This window comes from Salmo salar, chromosome ssa29 (assembly GCF_905237065.1).
Source record: "Salmo salar chromosome ssa29, Ssal_v3.1, whole genome shotgun sequence".
NCBI lineage: Eukaryota > Metazoa > Chordata > Actinopteri > Salmoniformes > Salmonidae > Salmo > Salmo salar.
This window is the reverse complement of record NC_059470.1, coordinates 37,112,501-37,115,000: the sequence shown is the minus strand read 5'-3', so window position 1 is coordinate 37,115,000 and position 2,500 is coordinate 37,112,501. Positions and strand designations below refer to the sequence as shown.

General features: G+C 49.7%; 1 protein-coding gene across 25 annotated transcripts in view; it reads left to right on the top strand.

Moving 5' to 3' along the window:
* Positions 1-2,500, top strand: part of eya1 (EYA transcriptional coactivator and phosphatase 1) — a 108,794-nt gene that overhangs the window by 101,068 nt on the left and 5,226 nt on the right. For all 25 annotated transcript variants that reach the window (XM_045710776.1, XM_045710765.1, XM_045710768.1 and 22 more), the window contains one exon: positions 1,848-1,948. In XM_045710776.1, the coding sequence (XP_045566732.1) occupies positions 1,848-1,948 (101 nt within the window). The remainder of the gene's footprint in view (positions 1-1,847; positions 1,949-2,500) is intronic.

The following is a 2,500-nucleotide window of genomic DNA, read 5'->3' as shown; positions in this document are numbered from 1 at the left end:
TCTCTGTCTCCCCTCCTCTGTTCTTCTCCCTCCCTCCCTCTCTCCTTCCCTCCCTCCCTCCCCCTCTCTCTCTCTCTCTCTCTCTCTCTCTCTCCCCTCCTCTGTTCTTCTCCCTCCCTCCCTCCCTCTCTCTCTCTCTCTCTCTCTCTCTCTCTCTCTCTCTCTCTCTCCCCTCCTCTGTTCTTCTCCCTCCCTCCCTCCCTCTCTCTCTCTCTCTCTCTCTCTCTCTCTCTCTCTCTCTCTCTCTCTCCCCTCCTCTGTTCTTCTCCCTCCCTCCCTCTCTCCCTCCCTCCCTCCCTCCCTCCCTCCCTCCCTCTCTCTCTCTCTCTCTCTCCCCTCCTCTGTTCTTCTCCCTCCTTCCTCCCTCCCTCCCCTCTCTCTCTCTATCTCTCTCTCTCTCCCCTTCTCTGTTCTTCTCCCTCCCTCCCTCCCCCTCTCTCTCTTTCTCTCTCTCTCTCTCCTCTCCCCTCCTGTCTCTCTCTCTCTCCTCTCTCTCTCTCTCTCTCTCTCTCTCTCTCTCTCTCTCTCTCTCTCTCTCTCGGGCCCTGCATATGAAACCACTTTACCGCATTTATGTCATTCCACACCCAATACACTCCCCTCTTCCACCCCCTCCCCCTTCCCCTTCCTCCCCCTTCAGTGTTTCGATTGCAAAATAAACATCCACCTTTACTTCATTCCTGCACCATTTCATTTCCACCCAGATAGACTGAGAGATCATCTGAGGGGTGTGTTACCCTTTATGGTTCCTCTAGTCTAGTCACACACACACACACACACACACACACACACACACACACACACACACACACACACACACACACACACACACACACACACACACACAGACCTTCTTAACCCACATGTCTGAAAGCTACAGTGTTTACACTGTGCTAATATTTAATGAAGCATCATGTTTTTTAAAGGGACTAAATGGCACACTATTTCCTATGTAGCGCACTACTTTTAACCAGAGCCCTATGGCCAATGGTACCCTTTTCCCTATACAGTGCACCACTTTTGACCTATGGTTCGTGCACTATATAGGGAATAGGGTGCCATTTTGGATGGAGCCCTGGTCTCCTTGTCGCTTCATGTTGAGGTGTTAAACCCAGCTATGGAACATCAAGATGTTGGCCACTGGCCAGCCAGGACAGTATTTTTAACCTTTATTTAACTAGGCAAGTCAGTTAAGAACAAATTATTATTTCACATGGACAGCCTAGGAACAGTGGGTTAACTGCCTTGTTCAGGGGCAGAATGACATATTTTTACCTTGTCAACTCAGGGATTCGATCTAGCAACCTTTTGGTCACTGGTCCAACGCTCTAACCACTAGGCTACCTGCCGCCTCTACGCTCTAACCACTAGGCTACCTGCCGCCTCTACGCTCTAACCACTAGGCTACCTGCCGCCTCTACGCTCTAACCACTAGGCTACCTGCCGCCTCTACGCTCTAACCACTAGGCTACCTGCCGCCTCTACGCTCTAACCACTAGGCTACCTGCCGCCTCTACGCTCTAACCACTAGGCTACCTGCCGCCTCTACGCTCTAACCACTAGGCTACCTGCCGCCTCTACACTCTACCCACTAGGCTACCTGCCGCCTCTACACTCTAACCACTAGGCTACCTGCCGCCTCTACACTCTAACCATTAGGCTACCTAATTGTAAGTAAGAATTAGTTCTTAATTGATTTGCAATTACATTTAAATGTTAGGAAATACAACGTTTCCCTGGCCTGGTGAGCTAGTTTGGCACATTTTCAACTAGCCCTGTCTGAAAAGTACCAATCTCAGGCTAGGTTAATTTCTATCCTTAAACCCAACCTGTCTATATCTCTGCAGGGAAGGAGAGCTGTTTTGAGAGAGTCATTCAGAGGTTCGGGAGGAAAGTTGTGTACGTCGTCGTGGGAGACGGTGTGGAAGAGGAGCAAGGCTCAAAAAAGGTAAGAGAGGTCGTAGAAGTACAGCGTTATAGATTTAAAATGTCCAGAAAGGACACAGTACACATCCGTATTCTAATGATCTCTTCGTTGTCAAGGAGTCCATGAGTGCATTCAGAAAGCTCTCAAAATGCTCTGGACATATATTATCTCTCTCTCTCTCTCTCTCTCTCTCTCTCTCTCTCTCTCTCTCTCTCTCTCTCTCTCTCTCTACCCCTCGCTCTCTCTCTCTCTACCCCCCCCTCTCTCTCTCTCTCTCTACCCCCCTCTCTCTCTCTACCTCTCTATCTCTCAGTCTCTCTCTCTACCCCTCTCTCTCTCTCTTTCTCTCTCTCTATACCTCTCTCTACCTCTCTCTCTACCCCTCTCTCTCTCTCTTTCTCTCTCTCTATACCTCTCTCTCTACCTCTCTCTCTACCTCTCTATCTCTCAGTCTCTCTCTCTACCCCTCTCTCTCTCTCTTTCTCTCTCTCTATACCTCTCTCTACCTCTCTCTCTACCCCTCTCTCTCTCTCTCTCTCTCTATACCTCTCTCTCTACCTCTCTCTCTATACC